Below are 22,504 nucleotides of genomic sequence, written 5' to 3' on the forward strand. Positions count from 1 at the left end.
AAACATTTTCACTCGGGGGCCCCGTTCCAGCATTGGGGAACATCCCCGCGCCGCCGCTGCACTCGCCACGTCTATTTTTCTATGGTCACAAGCATTGTTCATGACACAAACTGTTCACACCCCTAGAGAATTTAGTAGGTTTAGAGCTTATTTCCTGCAATTCTACACATTTTGTCATGGGGTGCAAAGAACATTTTGCAGTTTAAAGCTAATTTTCTTGGAATTCTATACATTTTTCCATGTCTAATGTGTATTCATGTGATATTTGAGTGGGCTAAAAAACCTAAATAAGAAAATGTTAACTGACATGGGCTAGTTGATCTGGACATGTCTGACAAGTTATCAACAGCTCTCTAAGGTCTGCAATGACTAACAAGACAAGAGGAAAACTGATGATGCACTACCCAATTTCGAAATTGCACCTTGTGCATTCTACTATTACAACTTTCAAGAGAAAGTTTAAAGCCGGACTGAGTTCCTTAAATGTAAAAAATAAAAAACACACATAGAGTACCAGTCAAAAGTTTGGACACACCTACTCATTCAAGGGTTTTTCTTTATTTTTTACATTGTAGAATAATAGTGAAGACATCAAAACTATGAAATAACACATATGGAATCATGTAGTAACCAAAAAAGTGTTAAACAAATCAAAATATATTTTATATTTGAGATTCTTCAAATAGCCAGCCTTTGCCTTAATGACAGCTTTGCACACTTGGCATTATCTCAACCAGCTTCATGAGGTATTCACCTGAAATGCATTTCAAATAACAGGTGTGCCTTCTTAAAATATAATTTGTGGAATTTCTTTCCTTCTTAATGCGTTTGAGCCAATCAGTTGTGTTGTGACAAGGTAGGGGGGTATACAGAAGATAGCCCTATTTGGTAAAAGACCAAGTCCATATTATGGCAAGAACAGCTCAAATAAGCAAAGAGAAACGACAGTCCATCATTACTTTAAGACATGAAGGTCAGTCAATACAGAACATTTCAAGAACTTTGAAAGTTTCTTCAAGTGCAGTCGCAAAAACCATCAAACGCTATGATAAAACTGTCTCTCATGAGGACCGCCACAGGAATTGAAGACCCAGAGTTACCTCTGCTGCAGAGGATAAGTTCATTAGAGTTACCAGCCTCAGAAATTACAGCCCAAATAAATGCTTCACAGAGTTCAAGTCACAGACACATCTCAACATCAACTGTTCAGAGGGGACTGTGTGAATCAAGCCTTCATGGTCGAATTGCTGCAAATAAACCACTACTAAAGGACACCAATAAGAAGAAGAGACCTGCTTGGGCTAAGAAACAAGAGCAATGGACATGAGACCGGTGGAAATTTGCCCTTTGGTCTGGAGTCCAAATTGTAGATTTTGGGAACCACTGCTCTAGCATATCTCCATATTTTATCCCGAATAGGGAATATTTTTGAACAATCCCCTATCATGGCACATGAGGATAGTGGAAACTGACTTTTGGATCTCTCCAATGTCTGGAATGTATAATGGCAGTCATAATATTAGCCCAGCTAGAGAATTGAATCAAAAGCAAGCCATTCATCAACAGATGAAGCTGGAGATCTGCTAACAGAAGAGACACAGTATGTACAGAGATACACTGCGTTGTCGGGAGCTTGACCTTTACATATATTAACTAGGATATTACCCTTTACATAGCAGTCTCTGTGGACTGCTTTAAGCTAAACCCAAAAGATTGAATATAAAATGTTACTTAATGTCCTAAAAGTTGTTTGCTCAACAAATCTGCAAGAGGGTTTGCAACTGGAGCTGAAACAACCAGCAGCGAGATCCATGAAAATGAGGTCAGCCACTGAGGCTCCCCGCAGGGATAATGCCTTGAATGATAGTCCAGTTTCTGGATTAGCAAAAGTGAGCCTCTGAGCAAAAGGAGAAAACACTTTCTTCCCCTCAATGCCTTCAAAACAGGCAACTTCTCCTCAGCTCATATCTCAAACGGAGCTGCAGGTCTTTCAGGTGTGCTGGTTTCAGGATGCTAGCTGCAGGAGGCAAACGCAGGATCAACAAACAAATCAGGCCGAGGCAGAACAGGCACTTTGCGGCCGACCTCCCCCTGCTCTGCACTGATTTATTCACACAAGGCAGGCGAGAGGCGTGCGCTGCTGAAAGTCATCTGATTCCTGTGGAGGTTGGGGGAGGTTGTTCGGCAGCCCCCAATCCCCCCACTGTGGTGGTGCTGCGTTCAGAGTTCAGACGACGCTACAACAATGAAACCGGTGTCTCTGCTATTATATTGTACACAAGGCCTTCTGGGCCACCTCTTCAATCCCAAATCCCTGCTAACAGACATCAATCACGCTCGAAGAATTAGCAGCGTCAGCCTCCCCTGTGGCTTCAATTTCTATGTGACTCATGAGTTCAGAGCTGGTATCGAGGCAAAAGTTGCACTGTTTTTTTCTCTACTTCTCTAGCTGTTGTGCTACTGTAAAACAATCTTGGCCTTACAAGTGCTAAGACGAATCTGAGGTAATTTACTGTGCCTGAATAGCAGACCTCAGCAACCTGCAGGCGCCTAATGTCCAGCCCACTATTAACCTGGCTGTCACACTCTTTGGCATAGTAGGCAGACACATCAGCAGACGATTACTAAAGAGGCCAAAAAGACCAACCAACAGACTTACACTAGAAATTGCCAAGTAATGGTGTCGGAATTAGAAGTGGAAAGTTAAGCCTCTGTAACAGTGTTGAACTGTTAGGCTAGAAACTGAAGTCAAATGAAAATGGCCTTCAAAAAGGCATCCAGCGTTGGACCGACAAGCCCAAGTGTGTTTTGGGTAAGAGGCCAAAGGTTATATTGCTATCCGTCTGTCTCTCCTTCCGTTTACTTTGTTGTTCTCCATCCTGAGAGTGAGGACAGGTGTCATGAGCGGGTCGTCCGTCCTCCTGCCGTGCACTGATCAAACTCTCGTTAGTGGAATTTGTTTGGTGTTTCCCCGACAATGAGAGTTGGTGGCTGAAGCAGAGTGGATGTGACGGGGATCTTCTTGATAGTGCCTGAGTACATATGTCTGTTTCCCTACCTTCTGTGCCTTCAGTTGCCTGTCAGTTGCAAGCGTAACTTTGACTTGGAGCAGTTTGACTTAGCTGGATGTCTGGCAGGCAGTTAAGAGCAGAATCCTCTGTGGAATTGCAGTGGAGCTCATGCAAACTCATGGAGGCTTTGAAGTATATTTAACTTGGGGTGCATGTCACCTGCAAATCAAATCACGAAACAATACAAACGAAAGAGACAGCTTTGCTTCCCTTGTGAAGCACAAAAGTAATCAACAAAGCTGTAAAACAACGATTGCTTTCAATATAATGCATTTTGCTCCTGTCCTTGAGGGATTAGGGACAATTCATTTTTAGGCTAATGCGAGTCAGCTAAATTCAAAAGGTCAGATCAACATTATTGCTTGCCGAATTTTTTGATGAACAAAGGCCTTCATTGGCCATATTGGATTGGGACAACAGTGTTTGTCACATAAATTGATTTTCTATCCCTGGATTTCATTATGTTGATGTATTCAGTATGCGATCTGCCAAGCATGCCCTGAGAGTGCAGTGCATGACACATGCCTTACCCCCTTAGATTAGATTGCTGAGGTGGGCTGCTTCTCCTCTAGCAAGGGCAGTGATTCTTATGGGAGTTGAGATGATAGTGGGGGATGGTTGATTTGTACCGAGTGTTCTTTTGAATGCTCAACCGATATCCATTGAAATCCAATTTATGAATTCAATGATTTACTTTTCTTTATCCAGACAAGATGCATTACATTCTCACGCTCTGTTTGTCACGTTTCATTTTGATTTCAACCTTTTTCTTCTTTGCTTCAGGAAAACAGAGAAGTGTGGACAATTTGCAGTGTCTGGTAACTGACACAGAAAATCGAGTGTCCAAGTAATAAGTCATTTTGATGTTCTCCCAATACTAAGCCCAACAGGTTTAAATAAGTCATGTTATCTCGTGAGTGATGGACACAGGTTTATCGATTCTGTTTCACTAACCATCATTGACAAAGAGATATCACCATTACCAGCTGTTTGCTCAGAATAAAACAATCAAGCAATCGCTAGGTCTCAGGCTACTTTGATGAAGTAGCCTAAATCTTGAAAAAAATACATCTTGAACAAATATTTTACGATGTTGTAGAGTTGGACATCCAATATATAGACTATGTAGATAATGTCAAAAGAGGGAAGGCTAAATCGCAGAGATTGAACACACAACATATCATCAGCTCCCTGATTTAACTGGTGAATAAACTAGCCTAATGGCATTGTATGCTATTATTAGCAGATGTTCAGCTTCCAAGGACCACTCAATTCACACAACCTGACTCATCGTACTACTTAGCCTCAAGGACACCACTATGGGAAGAGAGGGTATACATTTATTACAACAAGCCTATTCACATTCTTAATCTTTTACACTGCACGCTCATTGTACATGGAGAATGGTTTTTGAAATGAGGGGACATTCTGTGAAAGTGATAGGCCTACAGTCTCCACCTGGCTTTGTTGACCGGATATTGTTTATAGATGTCCTCTGTATTTCCTTATGAGATAATTAACTTCCAAGGAGAAATTGTGTTTTGCAGTGGCAATAAACGTCCTCTATTAAAGCCACCTAATTAAAATTCAAGCAGGTCTTCAAGGAGGATAACAAACGGGGCAATCATAATTGTGAACCGAGACCAAGCTCCAGAAAAAGCAAACACAATAGCAATGACTATAGTTCCTCATCAGGTCATATGGAATGGCTAAGGCAAACATTTCCCACTACCGGCTGCAGCTGCCACACAGTCTTTGTACACCGGAGAAAAAGGTCAAGGCGATTTCAGCAATCTCATACTTCAGAAGCCAAGCTATCTATTCATCTATAAATGCCTATTTCATGTGAAAGGAGCTATTGGTGATTTAGTCCATTAGAGCTACAAAGCACTGAGAAAAAAACACTGCCAAATCATGGAGGCCTGAAAGGGAATGTGTGTGTGTACTGTGTGTGTGCGTCGAGATAGTCTAGCCTATTTTTTAAACGAATTCATGGTTTAATGTTGCTCTTTCAAATTTGAGAAGGAGACCAACTTAGAGAAAGGTCAGCGAATATATGCAAGCGATAACATTTTTAAGTCAGCCGGTGTCCAGCCATGGACCTTCTGCCCCAGTGATTGATCTAGCCTGCGCACTAGTCTGCGTTAAGAGGATGCAGGCCTCTGGCACCAATGCCAATGACACGTTACTTACCATGACCCAGTTCTCCGTCAAACATGTCAGTTACCACAGCCACAAATTCACAACTTCCGGACTTGTCTCCGTGCTGCTGTGCTGTTTGTTGCTACTTGGCTCCTTGGCTACCTGCCAAACTTTTCGTTTTTTAATTTTAATCATCCAAATCCAAATCTGCATTTAACACATCTACCAACGTCTTCATTATTTCCTCGCTCTATTTTTTTCATTCAACTTTTTCACCCCGGACGCTTTATCTGGACATGGTTCTACAGGACCTCCACCAGGCGAGAAAGCTAAGTAGTAGCATTAACACTATGACATCTAATTGCAGTCGCTGTACTCATAATATACAGGAGAACTATCGCCTTATGGGAGGATAGCCGTGTTGCAAGCCCAGCTTCAGATGCAATCGTTAGGCAAGGGCAATAAAGTTGATTGATTGATTGATGACAGGCGGTTACCAGAATGGATTTCAAGAGTTAATAAGATGAGGTGAATCTGGCCGAGGGGGGAGAGAGAGATGCTGGAGGGATGCAGCTTTAGACTGCGCTCCATGTCACAGCCTGGTGGCAGCAATTGCTCCAGCGGCTCAGGAGACGTCAGCGGCACGGCAGGGATGATGGATCGGACCGAGTGGCGGACGGGGGCCCAGAGTGAGGACCATGACATCCATCGGGCTCGCTCAGTTTCCCGCGCTCCAACCCCCAACGCCGCCACCTGCACGGGATAGACCTATTTATTTATCACGCAGAGCAAATTATGAGCTCCCTTGTCAGGGAAATGTGTTTGGAGCGACAAGAAGAGAGAGTGAGCGAGATGGAGGGCAGGAGGAAAAATAGAGACGGACGACTAGAGAGAGAGGAAGAGTAGCCTAGACATCGGAGAGGCACCTGCTTAAGAGAGTAATGATGATATGGTGGAGGAATGAGAAATGGAGGTCACGTCAGTACTGTCGAGTCTCCATCTCTTTCCCCAGGGGGGAGCAAAGCGGACTGTCGGGTCGGGCAGGCAGCTCAATGCTAATCCTGGAGGCGAAGCGGTAAATGAGGTCTGTACAGCACTCTATCAGTGCTCGCCACAGCAATCTGCAGGCCCATGCCATACAAAAGGTCAGAGGAACACATGTAGCTCTAAGGAGTGAATCCAGGGCTCAGGTATCGATTTGATCACTCAGGTGAAATGTGCTACAAGGAGCCTTGCTCTTTTGAGGCGTATCTGCTTACATAGGCCTATGTGTTTTATATGTTGCTGTGTGTGTGTGTGTGTGTGTGTGTGCACGTTTGTGTGTTGGGGAGGGGAGGGGGGTCTTGGTCACCCATATAGGCTTTTTCTTTAAGCTCAAGAATGAATCACAGAGAAAAGGAAAGGTGCAAAGCCTGGGTATTGATTCAGTTTCTATGGCCACAAATCCTTTACTGCATAATAAGCCTATGTTCCAAGCCCATTCCCTTTTAAGGCTCCAAATGGCCTTGCCTTTATTTACAAATCATAGCTCTTTCTGTGCAGCTCTCTTTCTGGTGGAGCGATATGTCAGTGACCAACAGCGAAAAGAGCAGCAGCAACATACCAACAAACCCCCCCAAAATGTTTTTCCTCAGGATTTAGGCTAAGGTCTAGCTGGTATTCTGGTTCTCTCCAGCCGCCGATAGCCTACTCTTGAGAGATATTGAATATTTAAAGGATTGAAATGGGACTCTTTCTGAGGGTTCTTGAGGGGAGATTTGTTTATGATGGCTCTGATCAGGGCCTAAAATAAACAGCCGCCACCCACTAAATACAGGTAGACTTTGGCATTGATGGGTAAGATGTCTATTTCACCAGCCACTTTGGCGGGTGGTTAGGGCTCCACAGCGGAAGCGTTTCACTCGCATTTGTGAATGAAAATAGAGTTAGAAGTCAAGTATGAGCACATTTATAGCAAAATAAATGCTGCAGTAGCTGTTTTCAAAGTGTTTCTGTCGTTTGGTTTAAAGCTGGTAGCTAATCATACAAAGAACTACGAATCCTATAATATTTATAATACTTTGTGTGATGCGCATCAACACTGCCTGGCTGGGGAGCTGTGCGCACTGTGATTGAAGTGCTGAAGATTCATTTTAGAAGTGCTGCGCACAGGCATAAATGTTGGTCTAGAGACATTGTCCTTTCTTGGCTATTTACATTGTTTTTTTCACAAGCTAGATCGTTTTTCAAGTTTGCTTCAACTGCTTGCGAAGACACATCGACAACTAGTCAGACTCTCTATCTCACAGGCACATTGTCACTGACTCAAGCGGTGCCCTCGTTGCCTCGGTAACCTTCCGCCCTCAAAGGGGCAGCTGAAAATGTTTTTCTCATCTGTGATATTTTGGTCAAAAGACTCAGGTCACAATATATTAAATCAACTTCAGCAATATACCACATCACTTCTTACTAGTAATACATGTATTGCTTTAGAAACATTACAAAGCATACACATCTGGGTTTTTGGTTTGTTTTTGGTGTAACATATTTTGGCTGGTAAAAAATCTGAGTGCCTAGTACATTTAATAATCTACCTGCCACAGTGGCTGGTGGGCCAAAAAGTTAGTTTCAGGCCCTGGCTCTGATAGCCACTTCAGCGGCACGGGCTGCTTGACAGAGGGACGGTGGGCTAACTGCCAGGATCTGCTGTTGTCATCATAATTACAGTGCTGTATCAAAATACCGAGATAGGAAAGTCGGATGCACCCGAGAAAATATTGTAAAACTGTTCTGTGGATGTGAGAGGAGTGCTGCATGTCGATGTAAACAATGCAACCCACAACACACTTACTTGATTGCACACAATGGCCATACCATCTGCCCATTGAAAATAAAATCACTACACCACCAACTCCTGAAAAGAAACTAAAAAATGACTGTACTTCTTATAAGCCACCTGCCTATATTTATTCCATAGGCGTATTAAGGAATCGCAGTAATGAAAAGCAGTGGTTTGAGAATAATTGCCAGGGAGAAACAGGAAGTATAGACATACTGAATACCATTGAAGCAATAGGACAGACAAAGAGCTCCTGGTGCAGCCTTCAGACAGTGACACTTTGTTGTTGTAGCGGTAAAACAAACTTGGTTTCTCCTTTATATTAAAAAGCAAGTGCTAAGAAATTTTTAAAAAACATCCCAGAGTAATATGTGAGCCATCTGAGAATGGCCTTGTTTATTATGTATGAATCAGCTTCCGAATGTACTCGCTGCAAACCAGCCTTCATTTGAAAAGAAAGAGACTGACAACAAAGGTTTGAGCAACTTCTGAGTGATCAAACTGAACCGGCATGTTTTTTGTGGCAGTTAAAGTAGAATAACATTTTTTAAATACAGTAGTATTCATATTTTAATGAGCTTCTGAGCACAATGTAGCCTACAGTAGGGGAGAGTGGGTTAAGTTGAGCAAAAGGGATAAGTTGCGCAACCCTTGTTTCTAGGAAACCATACACAAAATGTAACATTTGCCCAAACATTTCATGGAGACTGTGAAGGAAGAAACCTCATGAAAAAAGTGGTAAGCATGTTAGGTAAAAAAATAAATAATAGATTCACCAGGTCAAATTAATTTATTGTGTTTTCATGATGCTTGAATGTAAACCAAAGTAGATAATTTAAAGATTGTTCTATACATCAGTTGGGGTCTCTATAAGCTTCAATATGAGGCCCTAAACCTAGCATGAAAGTGCATCCTTGTAGCTGTGTGGGCTAATATAGTCCAAATGTTTGCCTTGGGGTAAGTTGAGCCAATGGCCTTGGGGTAAATTGAGCCAATGGTTGAGTCAATGGCAAGTTGAGCAAATTGAAGTGTTTTTTTCTTTCCAGGTGTAATCATAGTCGCTGGAAGTAGACATGTAAATAATGTTTACAAAATTATATAATTACTCCTATCTGAACACTGACTGAACTTGGGCAGCACACTCGCCAAATATCGAACAGCTTGTTGTGTTGCAGGCATAGAAATATCATCCATAGAACCCAGCTAGCACATAACGTTCTGAGAACCATGTTTCTTAGAGCTTGGTGAGAGCGTGGTTGTCCTACGGTTATATTGAATGCAACCTTACCATAACGTTTCCTACAGGTTTCCTCATGGTTCTATTTAAAGTAATGTTCTCAAATTGTTCAGAGAACGTTAAGAAACAATGTTCTTCTGTGGAAATTTCAGTACTTCAGTATAACGTTTTCTACAGGTTTTCTCATGGTTCTATTTAAGGTAATGTTCTCAGAACGTTCAGAGAACTTTAAGAAACAACGTTCTTCTGTGGGAATTCCAGTACTTCAGCATAACGTATTTTGCAGGTTTCCTCATGGTTCAACTTAAAGTAATGTCCTCAAATTGTTCAGAGAACGTTAAGAAACAACGTTCTTCTGTGGAAATGTCAGTACTTCAGCATAACGTTTTCTACAGATTTTCTCATGGTTCTATTTAAAGTAATGTTCTCAGATCGTTCAGAGAACTTTAAGAAACAACGTTCTTCTGTGGGAATTCCAGTACTTCAGCATAACGTATTCTGCAGGTTTCCTCATGGTTCAATTTAAAGTCCTGTTCTCAGAACATTAAGAAAACCTTCCTTAAAAACCACAAGAAAACATTAGTAACGTTCTTTGAATGTTCTAAGAATGTTATTTAAAAACATATACATTCCGTTCTCAGCATCAACAAAACTCTCTCTATGCACTATCTTGTTAAGTGTGTTCAGGTGTGTTGGCCGCGCCCACTAATCTTAATGAGTGCTTGTTTCCTTTGAAATAGGGTCTGTTTGAATAGACTCAAATGAACAGCTTTGTATGAGTTTAAAAAACATGGCATGTTAAGTCCATCCTGGTGGCGCATTGGACTTATTCCACGGATAGAAAGCAGAAGACCATAGGTTCAAATCTTACTGATGAAAAAAAATATATGTATGTTTTTGCATGATTAATGCCTAAGCAAATTAATTTCCATGTGTCCTGTCTGTGCTTGGAGTTCAAAACAGTTAACCTAAGCTAGTGTTATAACAAGTCTTATTGAAACATGCTCTCAGAACATTATTTAATTACCTTCAAATAACCTATAATTTCTGTGCTCAGAACATTAATAAAACTTTCAAGGAACCATGGAAAAACATTATCAGAACCTCCCTGCAACCTAAAAATTAACATTCCCAAAACAGGCAACATTTTTACTTCCGTTCTCAGAACGTTTAAAAAACAGGAAACTTATGGCTTCCCACAACTTCCAAGGAACCAAATGTGCTAGCTGGGAAGGGTTTTGGAACCTCACCCTGGTAATTTGACTGGTAAACTCATGGGTATGCTCAAAATGACTGTCAGTCCTGGCTTGAATGGGCACTTTCGTTCTATGGATTATTTTTCTCTTCGCGCTGTCAGTGAATAGTTAAAGGCCTTTCGCAAATTTCAAAATACAATCGCGGGAAAAACGTTTGGAAAGCAAATGCCTACTGCTGAGAAGAGTAATTTGTCAGAAATCCTCAACAACTCGGACGAACAGCACTGTTTTTCAAAGTAGCTCAGGCCTATCTTGAGACCATCACCGGTATGGTGAGAAGCCTAAGCTACACATATTCATGCTATCTTCATCATTGGGTAAGTCAGTGGCACTCGTGATGTTACATTTGATACTGGAGCTCCGAGGCATGCGTCGAAATCACAAGCAGCTAACTTCAAAGCAGTGTGTTGACACGTGTATCACTTTATCAGAAGTACGTCATCAATGATGTCCGAAGCTTCTTTTAATCACTTGCTTTTTCAAACCGTGTGTTGCAAAATGCGAGATACTACTGATTTTACCGAGGTTCCGGTTAATTCTTCGATTAAGCTGCTTTCAAACGCCGACCACTACTAGATACCATACTTATACTACTAGTTAGGATTTTGTACACAGAACTACACCTGACCAGCAGCTTAGGGTGTAAGGTCGAATCCTGTTAAAGGCACACTATTTTGAAAATAGATTTATGTGGTTTCTGCACTGTTCAAATAATTCGTTTTATTTAGTATCGTATAAGAGTCTGTCTTAAGCATCCTAAATAATGCCATAGATTCCGTTTAGAAAACTAGTCAACTTGAAGGCAAAAAATGGAAGCATGATGTAAGATGCGAACCTGGCAATCCAACGGACTATAGGATATTAAAGTCAATGACTTACCGTTGCACCACGGAGTTTTGAAAAAAACGTCTATCTGATAATCACACGTTGCTATTTATTGCTGACCAGCATATGTCACTAATGTGCATTGTGAACGGATAATGAAGCTCAGAGTAATCAACCTATTTGACACAATTGGCTGGAAAACCTCAATGCATCAGGAAGCTTTGTTTCCCCATCACTAAGTGCTACCCAAAAGTTGATTTAGTAGCCTTCTGTAGCCTATAATATATTGTACAATCTGTGTGTCTCCCTTCTTTTTATTGGCCCTGGGCGAGCGTCAAGACCAAAGCCTAGTTTCCCAAAAGCATCTTAAGGCTAAGTTCATCATAGAACCATTGGATCCTATTGTTCTCACAATGAACTTAGCCTAAGATGCTTTTGGGAAATCGGGCTCAGGTCGTTTCTATTTATCTGTTTGACAGTGTCAGAGTAGCCACTCATTTGTGTAGTATAAAAAAAAATCTGATAATGTCTTCTGTCATGTAGGCCTAAATGACGTAGAATTGCATTGAAATGCATTTATAAAAGCCCCCCCAAAAATCTGACACTGCTAAGATTTTCCCCCTATGTGTGTAAATCCTAAAAACGCTTCTGCTGAACTGTATGCCACTAGGCAAATGCGATGATAGAATGTGTTATTTCAACTCAAAACATCACTTTAACATAGGCTATGGGCCTAATGCAAGGCATTATCGCTGGGAAATGAGGTAACAACAGGGCCTGGCCTATGTTAAAAGTGTAAAAAAAAAGTACAAAGTGTTTGTTAGGTGTTAAGCCTGTGCTAAAAGATGCTTAATATTATTAAGGCCGTTTTCACATGAAATTCGGTACCCTGGTTCGGTTTCCTGCAGTGTTTGTGAGAATCCTACAGAATAGGTTTTGCTTTCACAAGGCCTGAAAATAACTGTTTCAGGGTGCGATTAGCAAGACGCACAGTTAGCGAGCTAGCTTGTTTACAACGGGCAAAAAAAGTTCTGCACTGCCACGTCACAATACCTGGTACTCGGGTCCTGGATCTTAGATCCAGTACTCACGCAGGTCCAGGATTAGTTTCAGCCAGGGTTTGTTTTATAGCAGATCAGGGTACCAAATTCTCAAGGATCCGGATCATAAGGGGATATGTGAAAGTGCCCTAAAAGACAAAAAAGCTATTGTGATTGTGTTGAATTGTGTTTGGGAAATAAAAATAGACATTGTTTTATTAAAAAGGTAGTGGTAATATTTCATTCAGATCACACATTTGTAGGCGGCTTAACTTACCCGGTCCCGTTGCTCAACTTACCCCATACCCTGGGTAAGTTGTGCCAAGAGACCACTTTTTTTGGACAAGCAGTTTTTCAAAACTGTATTGTTTACATGAATTCTGATTATTTCCAGGGATACACAACATTTTGAAATAAATGTAGATATCTTTGTTAGAAAGAAAACCATATTTCCCTTGACTGAGTGATGCTGAATGGCTCAACTTACCCCACTCTCCCCTAGGCTACGAAGAAATAGAGGAAGAAGCAGACAATTCAGTGTGGGTTTCTACATAAAAGAGGACAATTAGCCTAAGCTTCCCGTTCTTTGCGAGCATGCATGGTTGCTGGCTGCGGATGTGACTCAATAGCTGTGGTGTGCGCATGCTAAGCAATAATTAATTTGCAATATTTGCAATGTAAATGTCCTGCTGCCTTCACTAAGGATGAATATCATAGGGCAGAGTTCCCCAACTGGTGGCCTGCGGGCCAAATTGGTTTTATTTGGCCCTCCCAAAGAAAAAGAAAAAAGAAAATAGCTTATTTTCATTTTTGTACATAAAAGACTGTAAGAACACCAGGAAATCAGCCATTTACGTTTTTGAAATCTGTTCCCAAGTATTCCCACGCATAATAGAGACAAAAAGTGCATTCGGAAAGAATTCCGACCAATTGACTTTTTCCACATTTTGTTACATTACAGCCTTATTCTAAAATTGATTATATAAATGTTTTTCCTCTTCAATCTACACACAATACCCCATAATGACAAAGCGAAAACAGGTTTTTAGAAATGTTTCAAATGTATATATATAAAAATACGGATATAAGTTATTTACATAAGTATTCAGACCCTTTGCTATTAGACTGGAAATTGAGCTCAGGTGCATCCTGTTTCCATTGATCATCCTTGAGATGTTTCTACTAATTGGAGTTTTAATTGGAGTCCACCTGTGGTTTACCTGTGGTAAATTAAATTGATTGGACATGATTTGGAAAGGCACACATGTCTATATAACGCCCCACAGTTGACAGTGCATGTCAGAGCAAAAACCAAGCCATGAGGTGGAAAGAATTGTCCGTAGAGCTCCGAGACAGGATTGTGTCGAGGCACAGATTTGGGGAAGGGTACCAAAACATTTCTGCAGCATTGAAGGTCCCCAAGAACACAGTGGCCTCCATCATTCTTAAATGGAAGAAGTTTGGAACCACCAAGACTCTTCCTAGAGCTGACCGGATGGCCAAATTGAGCAATCAGGGGAGAAGGGCCTTGGTCAGGGAGGTGACCAAGAACCCGATGGTCACTCTGACAGAGCTCCAGAGTTCCTCTGTAGAGATGGGAGAACCTTCCAGAACGACAACCATCTCTGCAGCACTCCACCAATCAGGCCTTTATGGTAGAGTGGCTAGACGGAAGCCACTCCTCAGTAAAAGGCAACTGACAGCCTGCTTGGAGTATTCCAAAAGGCACCTAAAGGACTCTCAGACCATGAAACAAGATTCTCTGGTCTGATGAAACCAAGATTGAACTCTTTGGACTGAATGCCAAGCGTCACGTCTGGAGGAAACCTGGCACCATCCCTACGGTGAAGCATGGTGGTGGCAGTATCATGCTGTGGGGATGTTTTTCAGCGACAGGGACTGGGAGACTAGTCATGATCGAGGGAAAGATGAATGTAGCAAAGTACAGAGAGACCCTTGATGAAAACCTGCTCCAGAGCGCTCAGGACCTCAGACTGGGGCGAAGGTTCCCCTTCCAACAGGACAACGACCCTAAGCATACAGCCAAGACAACGCAGGAGTGGCTTCGGGACAAGTCTCTGAATGTCCTTGAAGGGCCCAGCCAGAGCCCGGACTTGAACCCGATCGAACATCTCTGGAGAGAACTGAAAATAGCTGTACAGCGACGCTCCCCATCCAACCTGACAGAGTTTGAGAGGATCTGCAGAGAAGAATGGTAGAAACTCCCCAAATACAGGTGTGCCAAGCTTGTAGCGTCATACCCAAGAAAACTTGAGGCTGTAATTGCTGCCAAAGGTGCTTCAACAAAGTACTGCGTAAAGGGTCTGAATACTTTTGTGATATTTCAGTTTGTATTTTTTTATAAATTTGCAAAAAAAATCGAAAAACCAGTTTTTGCTTTGTCATTATGGGGTATTGTGTGTAGATTGATGGGGGGGAAAACAATTTTATCCATTTTAGAATAAGGCTGTAACGTAACAAAATGTGGAAGAAGTCAAGGGGTCTGAATACTTTCCCAATGCTTTGATCGTACACAAATAATAATAATTTAATGGATTTATGTAGCACTTTTCTACTAACTGAGGTACTCAAAGCACTTTACATACTCACCTCATCCACCATCAATAAGTAGCACCCACCTCGGTGATGTACGGCGACCATTTTTGTGCCAGAACTCTCACCACACATCAGCTATCAGGTGGAGAGGTGAGGAGTGATATATGCCAATTAGGAATGAGGGGGATGATTAGGTGGCCATGATGGAATGTGGCCAGGTTGGGAATTTTGCCATGACACCGGGGTCAACACCCCTAGTCTTACAATAAGCGCCATGGGATTTTGAATGACCACAGAGAGTCAGGACACCCGTTGTCAGGACAACGTTCCCAAATGTAATCAAGGTTTGAAATGAGTATGTTTTATTACATCCGTTTAGGCTTCTTGCGGTCAGTTTGCGGTCTACATTTTTATTTTATTATTATGTTCCGGCCCCCCGACCATCCGCTCAAGAACAAATTGGCCCGCGGCTGAATCTAGTTGATGATCCCTGTCATAGGGATCCAGACAGAGCTATGGTTTATTTCCATCAGTATAATTGTCTCAGCTCACTACGGTAATTATGAAAGTTTGACCACTTAGCAACATCAACATTGTTTTGTGTGCACATAAGATATGGATGTCCATCATCCATTTTGTATGATATGTTACGAATTACAATTTGTATATGTTACTAATTGCAATTCGTACAATATGTTACGAATTTGCTAAACTTCTATGTTATGAATTCCAATTTGTTGTGGCTAATGTTAGCTAGGTGGCTAACGTTAGCTAGGCTAGGGGTTAAGGTTAGGATTAGGTGTTAGGTTAAAGGGTTAAGGTTAGGTTTAGGGGAAGGGTTGCAAAGTATCTAAAAAGTAGTAAGTAGTTGCAAAGTTGCTAATTAGCTAAAATGTTAAGTTGGCCATAATGAGATTCAAACACGCAACCCTTGGGTTGCTAGACGTTCGCATTATACGTCTACCCATCCACCCCGACCGACCGACCAACCAACCAACCAACCACCCTACTTTTGTTTTTGCCTTAAGTAACCTTCTGTCTTATGTAACCATACCAAACATAACATATCATACTAATTTGAGTGTCCCGGATATACATTTGCTATGTTACGTCTGGTCTATGAGACCAGGCTGAATAAATAGGCATAGCCTAAGTGCAGTACGCCAAATATTCAACTAACAATGTAGACCTACTGTATAAATCATCTACTGTTGCATCTTAGGCCTAAAGTCTAGGCCTTTTCAATTCCAATTGGGCAGTTTTCTCACAAAACACTGAGCGGGCCGTTTGTCAGAATTTCCCACTATAACCTACTTCCTGGCTCAGAAGATAGGTTTACTTGACCAATCAATAGGACATGTCAATTAGGACTGATGGGCTCTGATATCTATTACATTCTCCTGATCCATCTTCATTAGCCGTAAATGGACAGAGTGGTCTGGGGGAGCCAGACTGTCTTTGGAAATTACTCATTCAGTAGTTTAACTCAAAGTCTAAGAGGTCTAGCCTATCACCTCTGGGGAAATTTGGGCCGATGGCCATGCCCTGCTACCTTGTGTTTGGGCTCAAATAGAGATGGAGAGTAAGGTACACGCTGACAGACACTGCTTGTAATGCCAGCTATTAGCTTCATAGAGAAGGCTGGATAAATAAATAAATAAGAACAAGTCTGAAAGGGTCGCCGTGAGGGTGTCAGTGAGGTGCAGCTCCTGTTCTGCATCCTTAGATGCAGGTACAGTTGAAGTCGGAAGTTTACATACACCTTAGCCAAATACATTTAAACTCAGTTTCACAATTCCTGACATTTAATCCTAGTAAAAATTCCCTGTCTTAGGTCAGTTAGGATCACCACTTTATTTTAAGAATGTGAAATGTCAGAATAATCGTAGAGATAATGATTTATTTCAGCTTTTATTTCTTTCATCACATTCCCAGTGGGTCAGAAGTTTACATACACTCAATTAGTATTTGGTAGCATTGCCTTTAAATTGTTTAACTTGGGTCAAACGTTTCGGGTAGCCTTCCACAAGCTTCCCACAATAAGTTGGGTGAATTTTGGCCCATTCCTCCTGACAGAGATGGTGTAACTGAGTCAGGTTTGTAGGTCTCCTTGCTCGCACACGCTTTTTCTGTTCTTCCCACACATTTTCTATAGGATTGAGGTCAGGGCTTTGTGATGGCCACTCCAATACCTTGACTTTGTTGTCCTTAAGCCATTTTGCCACAACTTTGGAAGTATGCTTTGGGTCATTGTCCATTTGGAAGACCCATTTGCAACCAAGCTTTAACTTCCTGACTGATGTCTTGAGATGTTGCTTCAATATATGCACATAATTTTCCTTCCTCATGAGGCCATCTATTTTATGAAGTGCACCAGTCCCTCCTGCAGCAAAGCACCCCCACAGCATGATGCTGCCACCTCTGTGCTTCACGGTTGGGATGGTGTTTTTCGGCTTGCAAGAGACCTCCTTTTTCCTCCAAACATAACGATGGTCATTATGGCCAAACAGTTCTATTTTTGTTTCATCAGACCAGAGGACATTTCTCCAAAAAGTACGATCTTTGTCCCCATGTGCAGTTGCAAACCGTAGTTTGGCTTTTTTATGGCGGTTTTGGAGCAGTGGCTTCTTCCTTGCTGAGCGGCCTTTCAGGTTATGTCGATATAGGACTAGTTTTACTGCGGATATAGATACTTTGTACCTGTTTCCTCCAGCATCTTCACAAGGTCCTTTGCTGTTGTTCTGGGATTGATTTGCACTTTTCGCACCAAAGTACGTTCATCTCTAGGAGACAGAACGCGCCTCCTTCCTGAGTGGTATGACGGCTGCATGGTCCCATGGTGTTTATACTTGCGTACTATTGTTTGTACAGATGAACGTGGTACCTTCAGGCGTTTGGAAATTGCTCCCAAGAATGAACCAGATTTGTGGAGGTCTACAAAAAATTTTCTGAGGTCTTGTCTGATTTCTTTTGATTTTCCCATGATGTCAAGCAAAGAGGCACTGAGTTTGAAGGTAAGCCTTGAAATACATCCACAGGTATACCTCCAATTGACTCAAATGATGTCAGAAATGTTTAAAGCCATTACATAATTTCCTGGAATTTTCCAAACTGTTTAAAGGCACAGTCAACTTAGTGTATGTAAACTTCTGACCTACTGGAATTGTGATACAGTGTATTATAAGTGAAATAATCTGTCTGTAAACAATTGTTTGAAAAATTACTTGTGTCATGCACAAAGTAGATGTCCTAACCGACTTGCCAAAACTATAGTTTATTAACAAGAAATGTGTGGAGTGGTTGAAAAACAAGTATTAATGACTCCAACCTAAGTGTATGTAAACTTCCGACTTCAACTGTACATTTTTACATTTTTAGTCATTTAGCAGACGCTCTTATCCAGAGCGACTTAAAGTTAGTGAGTGCATACATTTTTCATATCGAACCCACAACCCTGGCGTTGCAAGCGCCATGCTCTACCAACTGAGCTACAGGAGGCCACATCCTAAGTGTGCTTTACCTGCATTTTCTGCACTAGCTGAAGACATTTCAGAAGCATGCACACACACACACACACACACACACACACACACCAGGCAATATAACAAAAAAAAGGCAAAATCCTTTTCTCTCTTTGAAAGAGAACTCTTTTAATGGACTGAATCTGAATGACAGTCAGAAAATGTGTCTAGCAAGCGCCTTTCCTCCCTTTTCTCTTCCACTCATTCTTCCTCTTACTCATTTGAGGGTCAATTTCCAGGCTGCTGATCAATAATAACAATAATAACAACCTCTATACCAGGCGGTATCAGAGGAAGGCCCTAAAAATTTTAAAATACTCCAGCCACCCAAGTCATAGACTATTCTCTTTGCTACCGCATGGTAAGCGGTACCGATGCACAAAGTGTGGAACCAATAGGAGTGGTCCCTGAACAGCTTCTACCCCCAAGCCATTAGAGTGCTTAATAGTTAACCAAATAGCTACCTGGACTATCTGCATTTACACCCCCCCCCTTTTTGCACTAACTCATTTGACTCATCACATACGCTGCTGCTACTGCTTATTATCTATCCTGTTACCTAGTCACTTTACCCCTACCCATATGTACATACACTATATATACAAAAGTATGTGGACACCCCTTCAAATTAGTGGATTCGGCCACACCCGTTGCTGACAGGTGTATAAAATCGAGCACACAGCCATGCAATCTCCATAGACAAACATTGGCAGTATAATGTCCTTACTGAAGAGCTCCATGACTTTCAACGTGGCACCGTCATAGGATGCCACCTTTCCAACAGGTCAGTTCATCAAATTTCTGCCATGCAAGAGCTGCCCTGGTCAACTGTAAGTGCTGATATTGTGAAGTGGAAACGTCTAGGAGCAGCAACAGCTCAGCCGCGAAGTGGTAGGCCACACAAGGTCACAGAACGGGACTGCGGAGTGCTGAAGCAATTCTGTGCTTCCAACTTTGTGGCAACAGATTGGGGAAGGTCCTTTACTGTTTCAGCATGACAATGCCCCCGTGCACAAAGCGAGGTCCATACAGAAATGATTTGTCGAGATCGGTGTGGAAGAACTTGACTGGCCTGCACAGAGCCCTGACCTCAACCCCATCGAACACCTTTGGGATGAATTGGAACGCCGACTGCGAGCCAGGCCTAATCGCCCAACATCAGTGCCCGACCTCACTAATGCTCTTGTGGCTGAATGGAAGCAAGCCCCGCAGCAATGTTCCAACATCTAGTGGAAAGCCTTCCCAGAAGAGTGGAGGCTGTTATAACAGCAAAGGGGGGACCAACTCCATATGCCCATGATTTTTAAATGAGATGTTTGACGAGCAGGTGTCCACATACTTTTGGCCATGTAGTGTATGTACCTCAATTAACTCGTACCCCTACACATCGACTTGACAAGCAGGTGTCCACATACTTTTGGTCATGTAGTGTATCTACCTCAATTAACTCGTACCCCTACACATCGACTTGAGGAGTAGGTGTCCGCATACACTACATGACCAAAAGTATGTGGACACCTGCTCGTCAAGTCGATGTGTAGGGGTACGAGTTATTTGAGGTAGATACACTACAAGACCAAAAGTATCTACCTCAATTAATTCGTACTCCTACACATAGACTCGGTACTGGTACCTCGTGTATATAGGCAAGTTATCGTTACTCATTGTGTATTAATTCCTCGTGTTATTATCTTTCTTTTATATTTTTATCTCTGCATTGTAAGTAAGCATTTGCAATCACAAAGCTGAACTTTTGGCGCAATTGTTAAATTTTTCCAGCCGATCATACTAGCAAATGTAGCCACGTAGTAGACGAATCAGCTAACTTAGACTACTACTGTATAGTTAGCTAGCTATGCCAAATATACTTTCCCCTATGGCAGAAGTGGTGTTACATTGTGAAACGCCAAAATGTAATTGTCACGAGAAGTCATTGATTTGGTGATGCTGGTATGGTGTCTTTATGCAAGCTAGTTAGTGTTTCGCCAACTGGCTAGCTAGTTAGCTAAGCTAGCTAGCAACAACAACATAACAGATAGAACAAGGGTTAGATAATGTTAGTTATAGCTATAGCTAGTAACTAGCTAGCTAGCTAGCTAGCTACAAATCATTGACATGATGACTCAAACTTACCACTGAGTTCTTCATTGTTGATTTCACCGTAAACCCTTCGGTTTTCAGCTCCAGGGCTCTCATATTTGTGCACATGAGAAAGGCAATAGTGATACAAACTAAAACCTTAAAACGTTTAAGGACTAACGTTAGCTAAACTAAAATTAACTATTCACCGAGCAACATTAGCTAGCTACACTTCTGACTGTTAGGTTTGTTAGGGATTCACTTTGAAGACGCGTTCCCGTTGCTATGCAGTGTATGTCCATGTTTCCATGGAAACGCCATGCTGTGCGCGCTCCTCCCTGCTGCAGCCAGGAGGAGCTACATGTGCTGATGTTATGCCTACTTTTTATGGTCCATTCTGAAAAAAATGTTGATAAAACCATAAACGCTGTAGCCTACTGTCGGCTACTGCACTGCATAGTATTATACATAATAATAATTTTGCCACCCTACTGTAATGTAGGCCTACATGGAGCCAGACCTTTCATTTTTGTACCTGTGTAATGGAGTGTATTTTCATCAGAGATCTAGTCAGTGCTCAGTTTTTCTAGCAAAACAGGGCCAGTCTAATCTATTCAGTAAGCACACCCAGGCACCTGTGCAAGTATTTCCATTGGGACAAACAAATACTTATATTTTCTACATGTTCTTATCAGACTTTTTTATCTGATTATCATCAAAGTATATTCCTTCTCGAAAATGACATGCACATATTAATTAGCCCATAGCAAGATTCTGCTATCATTGTGGTTGGAATCCTCAATTCTCCACCTTCCAGAAAAGGTGACAAATCAACTGTCCATGTGCCTCCCATAATGCAGTAGGCGACCATCTAAGTGCCTAATGATGGCTTATCAGGCAGGTTGATTGACACCTTGACTCTCTAAAGATGGTTAGAGAGCCAGAGCCTATTGAATCATTCCAATTTAGGGATGTGGCATTTTTAATCTCCAATGTCCTTTTTGCCTCTGGGGACTTTCTTCCCGAGCTAGCCCAACTGTTATTAATCTTTAGTGCACAGGCAATTTCTCTAAAAGCCCCTATTTGTTTTTTATGGCTCCATTGAGAGGGGTTGGTTGCGATGGAGAGGAAGACTGTAAACAAGAGATGCGGGGAAGGAAGGCGAGTTATGTCCCTGTCAGCAGCAGTGGTCGCTGGCCCTCTTTTCTCCCCTGAAGATTAAAAAGAGCAGGAAGTAGAGTTTCAAACGTAAAGCGGAGCGTCAGCATGAATTCGGCTGAACTGAGAAATGGCTTCTGCTCGAACGGAATGGGATCACACTGTTTCAAAAATCCGCTGAGGAGGAAAGTGTGATCTGGAAGAAACACGGTAGACTTTGCAAAGCTGCTTTTTAAATGCAAAACAAAGATATACTAGGCCTACATTTTCCCTTTTTTAGCATTGCGGTACACCCCACAGGTCAAGCTAATACTGTATGACATCCACAAAAAGGAGCCTCTGGCTCCACAATAAAGGATTCATTTCCTTGTTTCCTGGGACTAATGATATGTTTATGTGCACTTTCTGTTTTGATCTCTCAGAAAAATCGGCACACTGAGAGCGGAGTGAAGGAAAACACCTCCGCCACTACCACCACGACACCAGGAATCGAAGATGCCTCTATGCAGTGCATGCCTTGATGAATATCCTGTGTTTTCGTCCCCAGAATCTCAATTTCCATCATCTTGTCCTCATGGTTTGATCTCCAGCTCATTTACCAGGCCCCCTCGATGCCCCGGCAGCGTTCGCTGTGAGGAAAGCCGCAATTATGACATCATTAAAGCAGAATACCCACAGAATACCTAGAAAATGGAAGCCAAGGGGAGGTCGGCTTCTCCAAGGAGCCCAAGAGAAAGTCAGCAGGAAATAGAGGAGACAGTTGCAACATGTCCGCCAATTACCCATGCAGCAACACTGCTG

The 22,504-nt window shown here is 42.0% G+C and overlaps 1 protein-coding gene across 2 annotated transcripts in view; it reads right to left on the reverse strand.

The window, feature by feature from the left end:
• The window catches only part of LOC121544426 (parkin coregulated gene protein homolog), a 276,802-nt gene extending 255,958 nt beyond the window's left edge, over window positions 1-20,844 (reverse strand). Inside the window, exon 1 of one of the 2 annotated variants that reach the window (XM_041854363.2) lies at window positions 20,600-20,841. In XM_041854363.2, coding sequence (XP_041710297.1) covers window positions 20,600-20,674 — 75 coding nt within the window. In that variant the 5' untranslated portion in view covers window positions 20,675-20,841. Of the gene's footprint in view, window positions 1-20,599 lie in introns of both variants that reach the window. The other variant, XM_045209022.1, reaches the window with a different exon arrangement.
• Between the last annotated feature and the right edge of the window lie 1,660 nt (window positions 20,845-22,504).

The sequence above is a fragment of the Coregonus clupeaformis genome, chromosome 29, assembly GCF_020615455.1.
Source record: "Coregonus clupeaformis isolate EN_2021a chromosome 29, ASM2061545v1, whole genome shotgun sequence".
Taxonomy (NCBI): Eukaryota; Metazoa; Chordata; class Actinopteri; order Salmoniformes; family Salmonidae; genus Coregonus; species Coregonus clupeaformis.